The sequence below is a fragment of the Nuphar pumila genome, chromosome 4 (genome assembly GCF_984573655.1).
Source record: "Nuphar pumila chromosome 4, dmNupPumi1.hap1.1, whole genome shotgun sequence".
In the NCBI taxonomy this organism is placed as follows: domain Eukaryota; kingdom Viridiplantae; phylum Streptophyta; class Magnoliopsida; order Nymphaeales; family Nymphaeaceae; genus Nuphar; species Nuphar pumila.
The window spans coordinates 6,199,916-6,214,776 of NC_143252.1; the positions used below are offsets into that span (position 1 = coordinate 6,199,916).

The 14,861-nt window shown below is 35.9% G+C and overlaps 1 protein-coding gene across 1 annotated transcript; it reads left to right on the forward strand.

Moving 5' to 3' along the window:
- Window positions 1-5,853: 5,853 nt before the first annotated feature.
- On the forward strand, window positions 5,854-14,279 carry LOC149839177 (Adenine nucleotide alpha hydrolases-like superfamily protein). Its single transcript, XM_090002344.1, has 4 exons — window positions 5,854-6,179; window positions 10,699-10,805; window positions 10,983-11,101; window positions 14,012-14,279. The coding sequence occupies exons 1-4, from the start codon at window positions 5,990-5,992 to the stop codon at window positions 14,094-14,096; spliced, it is 501 nt and encodes a 166-aa protein (XP_089858470.1). The 5' UTR covers window positions 5,854-5,989; the 3' UTR covers window positions 14,097-14,279.
- Window positions 14,280-14,861: the final 582 nt, after the last annotated feature.

Here is a 14,861-nt window from a genome sequence, read left to right on the forward strand (position 1 = left end):
AGGAAGTTTTACAATGGGAAATGGTTTTCCTTTTTCCGATCTTCAGATTGATTGCTGCAGCCTGCTGCTTGCTTGAGAATGCAATAAAATTTAAAAACATCTAAAAACACAAATAAGTAAAAGAAATGCTAAACAACCAATTAAAAAATAGGACATTTCAAATAAATACCAAAAAATATGAAAATAATATGTAAAAGTAATTTTAATGCAACGACTTGATCTACCCAAGTATCTAACAAATAGAATATGAGCATTCAATGAAAAATTAAGTAACAAATTACTAACAATTAAATTCCTCAACATCATATCATCGTCATATATTGTTAATGTACTTGTCCAAAACTCTTCAAAATGAGTGTTACAATCAAACTAGCAAAACAACCCAAACCAATTTCCCCAAAATTCCTATCGACTGTAGAGAAACAGAACAAGAAAAAAATGGAGAAGAGGAGGGAGACCAGAAGGAGAAGAAGAAGACTGGAAAAAGATAAGAAGAAGAAGACATAAAGAAAGAAGATGGGAAGAAGATCCACTTAGATCTAGTGGATCTGACCTGTGGTAGACCCACTTAGATCCGCTAAATGGGTCCAATCACTTCGAGAAACAAATGTACATGGTTTTCATATGATTCTTGCTAGGTGGAACCGAGAAAAAGCACTACAGGCATATACTTTTAACCTTTTCTGAGCTTCACAGAAAAGTATGAGTAGGGATGCACATGAGCCAAGCTTGTTCTGGCTCAGCTCATGAATAAAAATTGGTTGTTCAAACTCGGTCTTCAAGCTCGGCTAGAGACCGAGCTTGAACAACCATGGTTCGAGATCGGCTCGAGCACAACTTGGCTTGGCTTGCACTGAAAACCTTTATTTAAAAATGTTTTTAAACTTTGTGAAAATTGTGTAAAATGCTTTTATGAAAAAGAGGAAAACATTGGTGGGATTTGAACCAATGTCACTTTCAAAGATAACCAATGACTTATCAATTAGGGTAAGACCATTCTTTGTATTAATATTATTTAATATTATGAATAAAATACATTCATATATAAAAATTTATGTTTTTATACCTATGTGATCTGAGCTTAATCGGGCTTACTGAGCTTATTCAAGCTGGACTGCCTCTTCAAGCTGTGCTTGTTTACATGTACCAAGCTTGAACCCTTGTTCAAACTCATCTTGTTTTTTTTTTGAAGGAGTAGTAACCAATGTCCGCACTTGTGGAGGGGTGACAACCAATTTTCCTATAACGGTTGAGTTACATCATAGATCTGCTTTAAGCCCTTTCTTATTTGCTATAGTGATGGATGAGCTTATGAGATCAATTCAAGAAAATGTGCCGTGATGTATGCTGTTTGCTGATGATATTATTTTGATTAATGAGTCTAGAGCTGGGGTTAATGCTAAGTTAGAATTATGGAGACAAACATCGGAAGCAAGAGGTTTTAAGTTGAGTAAGAGTAAGACAAAATATATGGAATGTCGGTTTAGTAAGCAACAAAGTAGTGATATGAGTGTAGTGAAGCTTGGTGAGCAAGAAATACTGATGGATTATTGTTTCAAATATTTAGGATTTGTCATTCAAAGGTATGGAGAAATTGATGAAGATGTAAATCATAGGATACAGGTTGGGTGGATGAAATGAAAAAGTGCAACTGGAGTGTTGTACGATCGTAGAATGCCATTGCGGTTGAAGAAAAAGTTTTATAGGACGACTATTAGGCCCGCTTTACTATATGGTACGGAATGTTGAGCTACCAAGAGACATCACATTCAAAAAATGAGTGTAGCTGAGATGCGTATGCTTAGATGGATGTGTGAAAATACAATAAAAGATAACATTTGGAACGAGGAGATACGTAAGAAGGTAGGCGTTGCACCCATTGAAAATAAGATAAGAGAGAATCGGTTAGGGTGGTTTGGACATATTCGGCGAAGGCCTAATGATGCTCTAATTAGAAGGATGGAGAAATGTAAAAATATATTAGTTAAAAGAGGTCGGGGTAGGCTTAGGAAGACTTGGATGGAGATGATAGGAAAGGATGTGAATGCTTTGAACCTCACCGAGGACATGGCATTGGATAAAAATGATTGGAGGAGAAGGATTCATGTGAAAGACCCAGAATGATTTTCTTTGTTGGTTCATATCGCCGACCCCAATTGTTTTGGGATGAAGGCGTAGTTTTTGTTGTTTGAGTTTGAACCAAGCTTAAACGGGTCAAGCCCGAGCTAACTCGGCTTGTTGTGCATCCCTAAGTATGATTTGGGCCCTGCATCTAACTCATGTGCTTGACCTGAATCCGACCCAGATATTTGTTGGGCTTCTGTTCAGGTCTAGTTCTTTTTCACTTCTTTAGTTGAGCCAAACCTATGTCACAGTGACACTCCATTCGTGACATGCGCTGGACACCTTGACACAAATGGAGTTTGTTTTAATATTTTTAACTAAAAATATAATTTTATATAATAAAACATATAAAAATGTGTTATTAGTCAAACAATTGAAAAAAGACCGTACCCATTGTGACATATGTCAAGACATAAGAGGCCCACTGGTAGCCCTACTGCAGGACAATCTAGTCAAGAACAGATAAGGCAAGGATACAAAATAACTTATCCTAACTGTCCAGCTGATGCATCTAGATGGTTTAAGATGAGTTCACATAGGAGAATGTGAACCAATCCTAACTATTGATTGGATGGTTAGGATTGAATGTAGAATGAAACCCATCTATGTCAAGTGATGGGATCTCTAGCTTTTCCGACACATGATGACAACAAAGGGAGGACACCACCTGAAAGTGGTGAATTTTCATAAAAAAGCTGGATAAGTGGTAAACAATTTTGTTAAAAAAGATTCCAGTATATAAAAAGCATGATATTCATGGGCATGAAAAAAAACCACCACAATTTCTCCTCAGGTGAGGATATTTCCCATATGTATGATGGTGAAATCATATAAAAGTATGAAAAACTTTCTTATGATTTTTTTTCCCATTGGAAAGTGAATAAAAATATTCTGTGTTCTCAATTTCCGATAAAATTTTCTCATTTTCAAATGCAACTATGAGTAGAGAAAATTTTTATATGTATAGAGGTGAAAATCACCCAAAAATGTAAATTTTCCACTCGTTTGAAACATGGGAAGATTCTATTTTTCATATATGGTGCCTTATCTTTTCGGTCACCAGTTTACCATTTGTGGTGACAAATACTGGCGATATTTTGAAAATACTGTGAAAAAAACATGATATTCTAGGTCACCATTTTAAATTTCAAATTAACACAAGATTTTTAAAATATCATGATATTTTCATTAAAAACGTAACTATAATGTTTTCTCAAGATATTTATGTTTTGATGGCCATTTGCATGAAAAATATGTGATTTTATTTATATGTATATATTTTTGGAACACTATTTTTGTAATTTTTTTTTTTGAAAGGCAAGCTCGGGTTAGGCAGACCCTTATCAGTTATGCAACGATACCATTGGGATTTGAACTTGCAACGTCCCAACACAAACTGATGTGCACTAGCTGCTCCTACCAGACAAGCTGAGCCCCCATTGGTAATTTTTAAATTTATTTATTTGTTGATGTTTTGCCAATAAAAATGTGGGATGAAAATTTTGAATTTTATTTGGCTGCCATTATTTTGCAGTTTTTACATTTGTCTCGATGTCACCAATCGCCAGCAGCTCTGCTTACAAAGGCTCCGCACAGCTGGCTAGGTGGGTCAACTTAAGGCTTTCAAGTTGAAGGAGGTCAAGAGTTTAACACTCTAGGTGTGTGATTCATTTGCTGCAAGGCAAAAGCCAAATCACCAACGGGGGCTCCGCTTGTCTGGCAGGAGCTGCTAGTGCATGTCACCCAATTATATAGTTGTATAATTGGTAATAGGGATGCACACGAGCTGAGCTTGGCATGTTCAAGCTCGGCTCGCTCAAGTCAAATGGTGCTCAGGCTTGGCTCAAGCCTGAACCACTGGTGTTCAGGCTCAGTTCGTGTCGAGCTTGGCTCGGTTTGTTAAACTCATCCTAAGTGTAATGAATCGAGCCGCCCAGGATCAACTTGGTTTGTTAAACTCAGTCTAGGCACACACACAGAGAGAGAGAGAGAGAGAGAGAGGTGTTTGGTGATGAACGGATATATGCTCCGCCAACTCCCTCAAGTCTAGCCGTTAGTCCTTCTCCCCCGCCATGCACCTGAAAGCCAGCTCTGCCACCACCCTCACCATTGTTCTCCTTCCCCCCTCCTCCTCCCCTGTCATCAGCTCCAAGTCCACCACCTCCAGCAGAAATCCCATCTGAATCTTAGACACCGTGAGGTTCGTCAACCTCATCTCCCTCCTCTCCCTGCTCGTGTCCACCGCCTTCTTCCCTGACACCAACTCTAGCAGCACCACCCCGAAGCGGTACACATCATTCTTCTCTGTCAACAGGAACGCCCGGTGGTGGTAGTCGGGCTAGGGGGAGAGAGAGAGACCCGCCCCCGCCTTAAACCCCTTGTCCATCGTGGGAGACCAGAGAGATAGAGAGGGGGACGAGGCTCGAGGCTGGGCCCGAGTCGGGGTCGAGGGCTCGAGGTGAGAAGAGGTTCGAGTTGAAGTGGGGCGAATTCCTAATATACATATTATATATTTTATATAACAAGCTGAGCCTTATTGACCCTAGCCTTATCGAGCTCGATAGGCCGATCAAGCTCGGCTCGTTTGTTTGGCTGAGGCTCAGACCTTAGTTTAAGCTTGGTACATTTATGGGCTGAGTTGAGCCCGAGCCGAGCTTTACCGAGCTAGCTCGGCTCATTGTGCATCCCTAACTGGTAAGGGTCTGACTAACCCCAGCCTGCCTTTCAAAAAAAACAAAAAAGGCAAAAGCCAAATGGACAACTATCTTTAGTGGACAAAAAGAAAGTATTGGTGAAGTTTTACACTGGCCACTGACCAGGTCCAAGGTCAAGGTATCACTTTTTGGGTGTTACCCGTTCAGTTCCGGGGTGTCCAAATTATAGTGGTGGTTTGTTTATGACGAGTTACAAAAATGGATGGTTTTATAAAGTAATAAGAGTTACACAAATGCACTGGTTAGTACAAAACTATCGAGTATAAATCACTTTCTTTTTTAGATTTTTTTATATCGAACCTTAGATGTAATCTACAAAGTTTGTCTATTAGAAAATAAGTTTGGAATCATATGATTTTTATATGTAAACAGAATTTTTTAAGAGCATTAAAAATCAACCACCCACTATGCCCTAAATTTTCATGACTTAAGAAAACATACTTTTAATTTAAAATAACACGATTCAAGTGAAGCTATGATTTTTAGCACAATAGCTCCAAGCCTTTAATAGCACCAAATATTAACCACATCTGCACATAATGATGTCTTTTTACATAGGTGTGCCAACGGGTCCCGTTTGATTCGGATTCAGGTGGGACCAAACCCAAATTTGATTTGAGATGTTAGTATTGTGTTTGAACCCAGGTCCATTCCGACTTATCGTAAGAGAAGCCATACCCAGACCCTATAAGGATTACATGAACCAGAACCATACATAATAAAATAATATTTTTTGTCTTTTTTACACAGAAAAATTGCAGTCAGACTGAGGTCTGGTATGAAATTTCATCGGCACCAAACCTTAACCCTATAGGATTTGAAACGGGTTAGGTCCGGGTCAAACCCGACCCATTGATCAATGGGTCAACTCCTATCTTTTTCTACCACCCTTATCGTCAAATACTTCAAAGGAGGAGGGTTCAAAAGCCATTTCACACAATGTCTGACATGATTCAATAATACAGAGGGAAAGGGCAGAAAAATATATAAAAGCAAAGATGACTTCATTGTCATCTGCTCCGCCGTATGACATTTTGCTTGCACCGATTTTCTTTGGTCATCTCATCTCTATATAATTAGGTATTTTTAGAGAGAGAGAGAGAGAGAGAGAGAGAGAGAGAGAGAGAGAGAGAGAGAGAGAGAGAGAGAGAATGGGTGATCATGAGGGGAGGAGGGTTGGTGTAGCTGTGGATTTCTCGCCGTGCAGCAAGCTTGCGGTGAATTGGGCGGTGGAGAATCTGGCGAGGGACGGCGATCACCTCATCCTCGTCAACGTCCAGCCCACATCCACCGTCCATTACGAAGAGGGAGAGACCCAGCTCTGGGAGGCCACCGGCTCACGTAAGTCCTCTCTCTATCTCTGTCACTCTCTTTTGTTGGTGATCTTTGATGGGTAATCTCTCTCTCTCTCTCTCTCTCTCTCTCTCTCTCTCTCTCTCTCTTTTGTTGGTGATGATCTTTAACGGGTAATTGGTCTCTCTCTCTCTCTCTCTCGTTGGTGATGATCTTTAATGGGTAATTGGTCTCTCTCTTTCGGTCACAGTGGTTTGATCTTAAACGGACAACCACAATCTCTCTCTGTGGAGGATCTATGATTTTGCTTAAAAAGGGGACAAATTTTTTATAATAAAATAAAATATAAAGAGGGCAATATAAATTTTTATATTTTGTTTAAAGGAAAAAAAATAAAAATAAAAATAAAAATAAATAAAATATAAAATATAAAAGAAGCAATATAACACTTAAAGGAAGGCAAAAAAATTTATAATAAAATAAAATATAAAGGGAGGCAATAAAACATAATTGATCGTCTCTTACATATATCAATTAGGTTAGAGGAGACTAAAAAATATAATTCATGACCTCTGAGGGCAATAAAACATAATTATCAAAATATATGGTTATCCTATGCATATAAAACTCAAAGCTTTAGGTGGGGCTCGATCCCCTCCTCGCCGCCCCTTGATCCGCCCCTGATCCACCTACCATTTTCCGGCAGACGGCGATGAGGGCATTTTTGTCTTTTGAAAATTAAGGATGAATGAATTTTTTTTTATATAGTTACACAAAAAACTACCTTAAAGATCAAGATCAGAGACCTAGCCGCGCTAATTTGCCTGATCGTTGTCCTGACAGGGTAAAACTCCGTGAGCTTGCCTCAGGGAGGGGCCAAGATTGGGCTGGAACAAAAGGTGATGCACATGGGATTTGAACCTAGACCACCTGTTTGGTGGACTAGGTCCCATCCCACTGCGCCAAACCTCGTTGGTACTGGGTCAATGATTTTTCTTGGCATCGTGATAATTGCAAAATTGTGAAGATTTCATTTAAGGCCAACCTTTTGGCGCTAATTGCAAAATTTGCCTCGTTTTTTTTTAATTTCCTAACTCATTATAGGTTTCTTGAAAAATGCCAAATAGAGACCTCAGATAACCAGGTTATTTTAGAGGTGAAAAATTCTCCCTTGCATTCGTAGAAAAGAAAAGGATAGGTGCTTTAATTATTTGAGATTATTATTGTCATTTGACTCAATTTAAATGTCCTATGACTTGAATTTTCTCATATTCTTGTGAAATCACCAATGTTGTTAGTATCGATGATCGTATCGACAAAAAATCCATAAGTTTCACTCTTAAATTGGCTATTTTTTAATAAATGTAAAAATACTTAAATTTATTTTTTTAATATTATTTTAATAACTTGAACACGTGTTACATTTTGATTGACACGATATTTTTTTAATTATTTTTTGACTGATTCAGAACGATTCACTTGAGTATCGAAATCTACCGATTCACCTGAATCGTTGGCCAAACAATACATGGCTGATACTGATACTGACAACATTGGAAATTACTATCACAGCACTTTCTTAAGTTGAGTGAAACATGAGAAAATGCAAGGTGTGATTGTGATTCTCACATGAGAATCTTGAATCCTATGAAAGTTGAATACAAAGCTGACCTTGTGGCTAACAACCCTTAGAAGTGATGCTTGTCCACCAGTGACCAAGTCTCTCGGGCATTTAATTGAATTAATGATTAATTGTATTTTTATTAGGCAGTTTTTAGAAAACAAAAGCTTATATCAGAAAATTTAGAAACTGTGACGCTCTTTTTTGAATTAGTTTCAAAAGGTTGACCCTTAAATGAAATTATTTCTTTTTTTTTCCACCAAATTAGTTTGGAAAAGTAGGTGTCAAAAGAGAGGGCTCTTGACATTCATTTTCTTTGTGACGAAAGTACCCTCTTGAGATTGATAATTTATCAAATTCGCTATTGAAAACGACTGGCACCGACTTTTGCAGTTGGATGACACATGATGAATAGTGAGGCTTTTGTCAGTAGAATATTATTTTATATTTTTATTATTACAATTGTGTAAATATGGTCTTGCATATTTTAAAAAAACTAAAATATTGGTAAAATATTCTCCATTGAACATAGTGACAAATATAGCGAGATTTATGAAAAAATCTTGCAATAATATTGTGAGAAATTGCCTAAAAGTTTGAAACGGTAATTTCTCACAAGATTTTCAAAATATGGTGAGATTTATGAAAAAACATAAATACCGCAATTTAAATGAGATATTTACGTTTTAAATGGCTATTTATCATAAAAAAACCATGTGCCTTTATTTTTAAATAAATTTTATTAATATTTTCTTATAAAAGTTAATTTTATATTTTTTTAATTTATTTTTTATTGTCAAGATTTTGCCAAAAAATATGAGATTTATGAAAAAATTTCAAATTCTCGCAAGTTTTTGAAAAATGATATTTTGCCGCTTTTAACTTTTGTCACTATGCCACTGAATAAGCTATCCTAAGCAATGTTTTATCCGAATCGGACCTGTATCATTTGGCCAACAAGGCCATACTCAAGTGTATCATTATGAATCGGTCAAAAAACATTACGTATTAAAATTATTAAAAAAAATAAGTTATTTTTTTATATTTATTAAAATATAGCCGATTCAGGTCAATGTCATATCATACGTATAGGTCGATCCAGGCCGATAAGCACCCGTACTGATAACACTGATCCAAACAACTAATGAGTAGCTACGAGCACATGGTTGTTGAAAAGAGTAGGACTCTCATTACTATCACGTTTAATTAGCATATGCTCCAGATATTACTTGATCAAGGTCTAGGAGGGGATCGACCCAGACCCACTTAAACTGGACCCGGATATTACCTTCACGTCTAATTGACACGAAAAATGGTCAAAAAATGAATTCTCGTCAAAGAGGGTTCTTGGAATTCTGGGTCATGAGAATAGGGAGGAAAACGGGTTGGGTTTCAAATCCAAAACTGCATTGGGGAGTCGGGCCGGTTCGGATAAGAGACAACCAAAATTTGCAAATTCCTCTTTCCGGATCTGACCCATTTGCAACCCTGCATGAGAATTGTCAAGTGGTAACTCTAGGTAAAGTTTAAACCTTAAACCTGGACAGTTTTTGAGAAATTAGTGGAACTGTTACTGTTCCAGCCCGCCATGTTTTCACATTTTTCTCTACACCTTTTTATGCTTCACTTCCATGTGTTTACCATGATTCTCCTTGTCGAATTCTCACTTGCGGGTCAGAGATGCAAACTGTTCCTATCCATAACAGCCAAATACATGGAGATTTGGATCAGAATCCGACCCATTTGCATTCCTGGGTCCTGGTACTAAGGAGTAGTTTATGAATTTGGAAATAGTGAAGGCCATGAATTGGTATAATTGGTGGTTGCCACTTGTAAGAGGTGGTATTTACCAAAACTAGTTTTGAGTACAATTTACAAAATAAAGATTTCATTTATCATAATTTCCATAATCTACTTTCTCAGCATCATTCTCCCAAACAATGCATACCATAATAGTTTTGGCCAAATCTACCCAAAAATCTTCAACTCCTATCCCAGCTGCAATCTTGTTGGCTGAACCTTATTGCCGATTTCTGATGAAAAGCTGGTGGGTCATTTAGGAATGCAAATGGGTTGGATCTGGAACAGCTAAATGTATAGGTGAGTTGGATCTGGTCAAATTCAGAACAACCAAAAATTGCAAAAAGTCCATCTTGGATCTGGCCCATTTGTATCCCTAGGATCATCCTTCGATCCCCACCAACCAAAACTTTCCTGATTCAACTTATTTTATCTGAATTGGTGATGTAAACCGAGAGGGCCTGGGGAGAATGATGCATGAGCCGAGCCGAAGAGCTGGGGTTCATAAGGAGCCCTTTAGATCCACTTTGATCATTTGGATCATTTTGTAATAAATTTTGAATCCTGATAATTAAGAAGAGTTTTATTTTTTTAGGAGTTTATCATATTATGTAATTTACTTGGATTGAGATTTAGGTGACCAAAGATGATAGCCTTATATAGAGTTCTAATTTACTTGTTAACTTTTCGGTTCTTTCATTACTTTTCAGTTATTTTCTACTTTTTTCAGCTTTTCTTAATTTTGAAGCAGAGGTAATGTAGTTGGTAGATTTTCTTGTAAATTAAGCCATCTCGATTTACATAATTTGGGGTTGAATCGGTCCTTTTATTTATTTATTTATTTTTTAAAAACCTTTTAAATTTGAAAAGGTTACATTGACCGAATCTGCTAGAGATTGATGCTTGAATGGGCTGATCCATTGAATATTTTTGAAAATTGGAAAATCGACCATGACAACATTGCTTTTATGAGTGTTTGGGGGCTGTGCATTGTTAAAAACACAATTTTGTTGGTGACTCGAATTAAATTATGAGAAATTGCCATCACAGCCATCACTATCACCATCACCATCATCTTTATCTTCATCTTCATCTTCACGGTTGTTATGGTCCTCACCATACTGGTTGGGGTTTGTTATTGTACAGCTTTCATACCTCTAAGTGAGCTCTCCGAACATGTTGCTAAGAAATATGGAATCAAGCCTGACATCGAAACCCTGGATTGGCTCAACTGTGTTGCAAAGCAAAAAGAGGTAACACCATCTTCTCTGTGTTTGTATTACGTTTGGAATCCGCTGAAACATGACCAAGTTCATAAACTTGGCAATTTCCCAGTAGTAAGATTAGGAACAGTTTTGTAGTTCATGGACTTGGTCAAGTTTCATGTGTTTGTCTAGGAGCAGCATTATTAATCTGAAATATTTCAACAGATTGTGATTGTTCTGAAGATTTATTGGGGTGATGCTCGTGAGAAAATATGTGAAGCCATTGATGACATTCCATTGAGCTGTCTTGTGATTGGAAGCAGAGGACTGGGCCAACTGAGAAGGTGATTTTCTCAAAACTTCTTCTAATCACAATTAGCAAAATCTCTTTAATACGCTCCTTTTCAATGAATTTTTGAAAAGTAAAAAAATATAAGAAACTCTAGTTTTTCAAAATATTTGCATAAACACTCATACTTTTGAGAGACATTTAGAAATATGGGAAATTATACATGGAAAATATTTTTGAAAAAAACTTAAACATGGATATGATTACATTGGATTTCAGGTTAGGATCACATTGAGTATTTTATCTATATATATATATATATATATATATATATATATATATATATATATATATGTGTGTGTGTGTGTGTGTGTGTGTGTGTATATATATATATATATATATGTATATATCTGTGTGTGTGTGTGTGTGTGTGTTAATCTAACATTAAACTGGTTAACATTAAATGAATTCAATCATATTCAATGACTAAAATACTCTTAAAAGAATGCCGTTTTTTAAAATGCAATATTACTTTTTTTTGTCATTATAGGTCTTTTGAACTTGAAAAGGAAATAAAAAATCAAATACCTTTTTTAAAAAAGTAACTTTATAAATCTATCAAAGTTAGCTTTTTGTCTTAAAAAAGTAACTATGCATTTTTAAAAAAATGCCACTCTTTTAAAAGAATTTTAGTCATTTAATATGGTTGAATTCATCTAATGTTAAATACAACTAATTTAATATTAAATAAATCATATATATATATATATATATACACACTCACACACACACTAAATTTTCTCTTTTGTATTCAAAAAGAAAAAAAATGCTCATTAGAAAAGCAAATTAAAATGTCCAACAGCATTTCTTCTTTCAGTTTATGTTGCATTCATTTGAAATATTAGCAATAAATTACGAAAAGTTGCCCACTTATCTATTTACAAAAATAAGCCCAACTTTTGGTTATTACATTTAACCCTATGTTTTATGATCGCCTCAAGGATGAAGTTGGCCTTAAAAATACTGAATTTTCTATTTTTCAGTCAGATAAAATGACTAAGATGATCTCATTTTTTTTATAACACAAGAATATAGGATGAATCATGTAATCAATAAATCACCCAAAAAAACAACTCTTTTTGTATTAAGAAAAAAAGGCGGTTGAGTGTATTAGGGAAAAAGTTGTGCAGCTTTTTGTTAAGTAATAAAAAAACAGTAATTTTAAAAAGACTGCCTAACTTTTTAGATATTTCAGCTGCTGCTCCATTTATGCTTAAAGAAGCTGGATCCTAAGATCATTCAGCTGATCTTTGTTTAGCTAAACAAAATGACTAGAAATGCTCTTAAGAGCAGAAAATGAAATGAATCCAGCAGTTTAATATAATATCTGAATTCTTAAAGAGTTTTTTCATGAATAGCTGATAAGTTAGGCCACTTTTTGTAATTACACTAAAAATGTAGATTAGTTTAATGATTGGCACCTCAAACTTACTTCCGCAGTTGATATAAACACTGAAATATTGGAAACATTTGAGTTCATGAACTTGATCACTTTTATTATGATGCCAATGTTGTTAAAGTGGTGCATTTGTTAGGGCACGTTTGGAAGAGAAAAAAATTCCCATAGGAAAAGAAAGTTTTGCCTACGAGAGTCTTTGATATAAAAAGTTTTTTAAAAGAAAGTTTTTCGCTTGTTTGTGTAGCATGAAAAAACAGAGTGGGAAAATGTAAAAAAATGAGAGAAAGGAAGAGGAGGGTGGTGGTGATGGTGATGGGTGGTGGTAGTGATGGTGAGATGGATGGTGGAGAGTGTAAAAATAATTTTCTATTGGTAGAAAACATTGAAATATTGAAAACATTTGACATCATGAATTTGATCACTTTTATTATGATGCCAATGTTGGTAAAGCGGTGTTTTTGTTAGGGCACGTTTGGAAGAGAGAAAAACTCTCATAGGAAAAGAAAAATTTACCTATGAGAGTTTTTGATATGAAAAGTTTTTCAAAAGAAAGTTTTTCGCTTGTTTGTGTAGCACGAAAAAACAGAATGGAAAAATGTAAAAAAATGAGAGAGAGGAAGAGAAGGGTGGTGGTGATGGCGGTAGGTGATGGTGAGATGGTGGTAGTGGTAGTGAGATGGATGGTGGGGAGTGTAAAAATAAATATTTTTTTGGTAGGAAATGCTGAAATATAAGAAACATTTGAGATCATGGATTTGATCACTTTTATTATGATGCCAATGTTGGTAAAGTGGTGTGTTTGTTAGGGCACGTTTGGAAGAGAGAGAAACTCCCATACGAAAAGAAAGTTTTGCCTATGATAGTTTCTGATATGAAAATTTTTTCAAAAGAAAGTGTTTTGCTTGTTTGTGTAGCACGAAAAAACAAAGTGGGAAAATGTAAAAAAATGAGAGAGAGGAAGAGGAGGGTGGTGGTGATGGTGAGATGTGGGTGGTGGTAGTGGTAGTGAGATGGATGATGGGGAGTGTAAAAATAAATTTTATTTTGGTAGGAAACACTGAAATATTGAAAACATTTGAGACCGTGAATTTGATCACTTTTTATTATGATGCCAATGTTGGTAAAGTGGTGTGTTTGTTAGAGCACGTTTGGAAGAGAGAAAAACTCCCATAGGAAAAGAAAGTTTTGCCTGTGAGAGTTTTTGATATGAAATTTTTTTCAAAAGAAAGCTTTTCGCTTGTTTGTGTAGCACGAAAAAATAGAGTGGGAAAATGTAAAAAAATGAGAGAGAGGAAGAGGAGGGTGGTGGTGAGGTGGAGGAATGTTTCTTTTAAAAAAGTGTATTTTTTAGAAAAACTCATTCAACGAAAAAGTCTCTTTCATTTGGAAGGTCGAAAAATCCGTACTAATTTTCCATTTTGCATCACTTTTCCTGCATTTTTCTCACTTCCAAACATGCTGTTGCATGTTATGTATTCATGAACAATTCTCTCTCTCTCTCTCCAGGGCTATCATGGGTAGTGTTAGCAATTATGTGGTGAACCATGCAGCTTGTCCAGTCACAGTGGTCAAGCAAGCCGGGGGAGAATGATTTCTTGATTGGCGTCTTCCTTCTTGTGTTGAATTGAATGAAAAAAATAAAAGAAAGTGTTTGTGGGGTTTGTTTTCCTGTTACTTTTCCTCGTTCTCAATGTCAATTAACGAACATGAGAAATGCAGACTGGATATTTGTGTTTAAATATTATGTCAAGTATGATCATGAATATTTATACCATTTCCTTTTTTCCTCCTTTTATTTATGCAATTTTGCTAACTGTAAGATGAGCAGGTACAAGTGAGAACGCCTGTGTTTGTGGTCAAGATGACAGTTAACAATAGCTGAAACACATGAGGTGCACATGGTTTCCTGCAATTTTCTTTCAAGCCATTATTTTGCAAAAAGTATATAGGGCAAAAATGCATGCAGATGATATCTATAGGGTCTGATCAACAAAAAAAAATCCAAGAACTATGAAAATTTAAAATTTCTATTAGGTGGGAGTAGGTGCCCTCAGATAGGGCTGGTAAATGAGCCGAGCTTGGGTTGTTTGGGCTTGGCTTGTTAAGGATACACCCAAGCTTGAGCTTGGCTCGTGAGCTTGTCATGAGCCAAGCTTTATGGCTCGATCACAAGCTCTCTTGTTTTATTTATAAGTTTATTTTTAAGTATTTTTAATGCTTGATCATATCTAAAACATAAATATATAACTATTGAATATATAATGTATATTATATATATAATATTTAGCGTAGGTGCTTAATGGGTTTTTCATGTTTTTTTTTGTTTTTTTTTTAAATGCTAAACATACAGATGTAA